At 67.7% G+C, this 1,330-nt stretch overlaps 1 protein-coding gene across 1 annotated transcript in view; it reads left to right on the top strand.

Annotated features, from left to right (window-relative positions):
- Window positions 1–1,330, top strand: part of VPS16 (VPS16 core subunit of CORVET and HOPS complexes) — a 30,943-nt gene that overhangs the window by 8,028 nt on the left and 21,585 nt on the right. The window contains exons 2-3 of the mRNA XM_029958634.1: window positions 847–1,043; window positions 1,129–1,312. Of these exons, the coding sequence (XP_029814494.1) occupies window positions 847–1,043; window positions 1,129–1,312 (381 nt within the window). The remainder of the gene's footprint in view (window positions 1–846; window positions 1,044–1,128; window positions 1,313–1,330) is intronic.

The following is a 1,330-nucleotide window of genomic DNA, read 5'->3' as shown; positions in this document are numbered from 1 at the left end:
GGGGACAGGGGGCACAGGGACACCTGGCAGGGACAGCGGGGGGACAGGAACACCCGGGATGGGGATGGGGGGACAGGGACACTCGGGATGGGGACATGGGGGGACAGGGACACACAGTCAGGTGCAGGATGGGGTGACTGGGGACACTCAGGATGGTGCTGGATGGGGATGGACTGGGACAGGGACACCCAGGCTGGGGACAGGGTGGCTGGGGACGCCCAGGCTGGTGCAGGTGGGTGGGCACAGACTCCAGGGACACACAAGCCGGTGCAGGATGGAGACAAGGACACCCAGGATGGGGACAGGGTGGGGATGCAGAGAGTCCCCAGGGACACCCAGGCTGGTGCAGGTGGATGGGGACAAGGGGGACAGGGACACAGTCGGGTGCAGGATGGGGTGACTGGGGACACCCAGGATGGTGCTGGATGGGGATGGGGTGGCTGGGAATGCCCAGGATGGGGTCACTGGAACAGCCAGGCTGGTGCAGGGGATGGGCACAGTCACCAGGGATGCCCAGGCTGGCACAGGACAGGGACAGGGTGGATGGGGATGCCCAGGACAGGGATGGGGTGTGCTGTGACACACAGACTGGTGCAGGATGGGGACGAGGGAGGACAGGGACACCCAGGATGGTGCAGGTGGGTGGGGACAGTCTCCAGGGACACCCAGGATGGTGCAGGTGGGTGGGGACAGTCTCCAGGGACACCCAGACTGGTGCAGGACGGGATGATTTGGGATGTCCAGGGCACTGCAGGTGACGGGGTCGGTCCCAGGGACACCCAGGCTGGCTCGGGGCACAGAGGGGGGGTGGCCGTGCCCCCCCAGCCACGTCCCCGTGCCCGGCAGGGGAGCCCGAGTTCCGCTACGTGGCCGGGATGCACGGGAACGAGGTGCTGGGCCGGGAGCTGCTGCTCAACCTCATGGAATACCTGTGCCGGGAATTCCGGAGGGGCAACCCCCGCGTGGTGCAGCTGGTCACGGACACCCGGATCCACCTGCTGCCCTCCATGAACCCCGACGGATACGAGACCGCCTACGAGCTGGTAGGGACGGGGAACGGGACCCCCCAGGGCCGCCCCGGGGCCCATCTCAGTGCCCATCCCAGTGCCCATCCCAGTGCCCCCACAGGGCTCGGAGCTGGCGGGCTGGGCCATGGGCCGCTGGACCTACGAGGGCATCGACCTCAACCACAACTTCGCCGACCTGAACACGGCGCTGTGGGACGCCGAGGACAACGACCTGGTGCCCCACGAGTTCCCCAACCACTACATCCCCATCCCCGAGTACTACACCCTGGCCAACGCCACGGTGAGCCCCCGAGACCCCCCAG

This window comes from Manacus vitellinus, unplaced genomic scaffold, assembly GCF_001715985.3.
Source record: "Manacus vitellinus isolate BGI_N305 unplaced genomic scaffold, ASM171598v3 scaffold_162_pilon, whole genome shotgun sequence".
In the NCBI taxonomy this organism is placed as follows: domain Eukaryota; kingdom Metazoa; phylum Chordata; class Aves; order Passeriformes; family Pipridae; genus Manacus; species Manacus vitellinus.
Note: the sequence above shows the minus strand (reverse complement) of the source record. Positions and strands in the feature narration are given on the sequence as shown.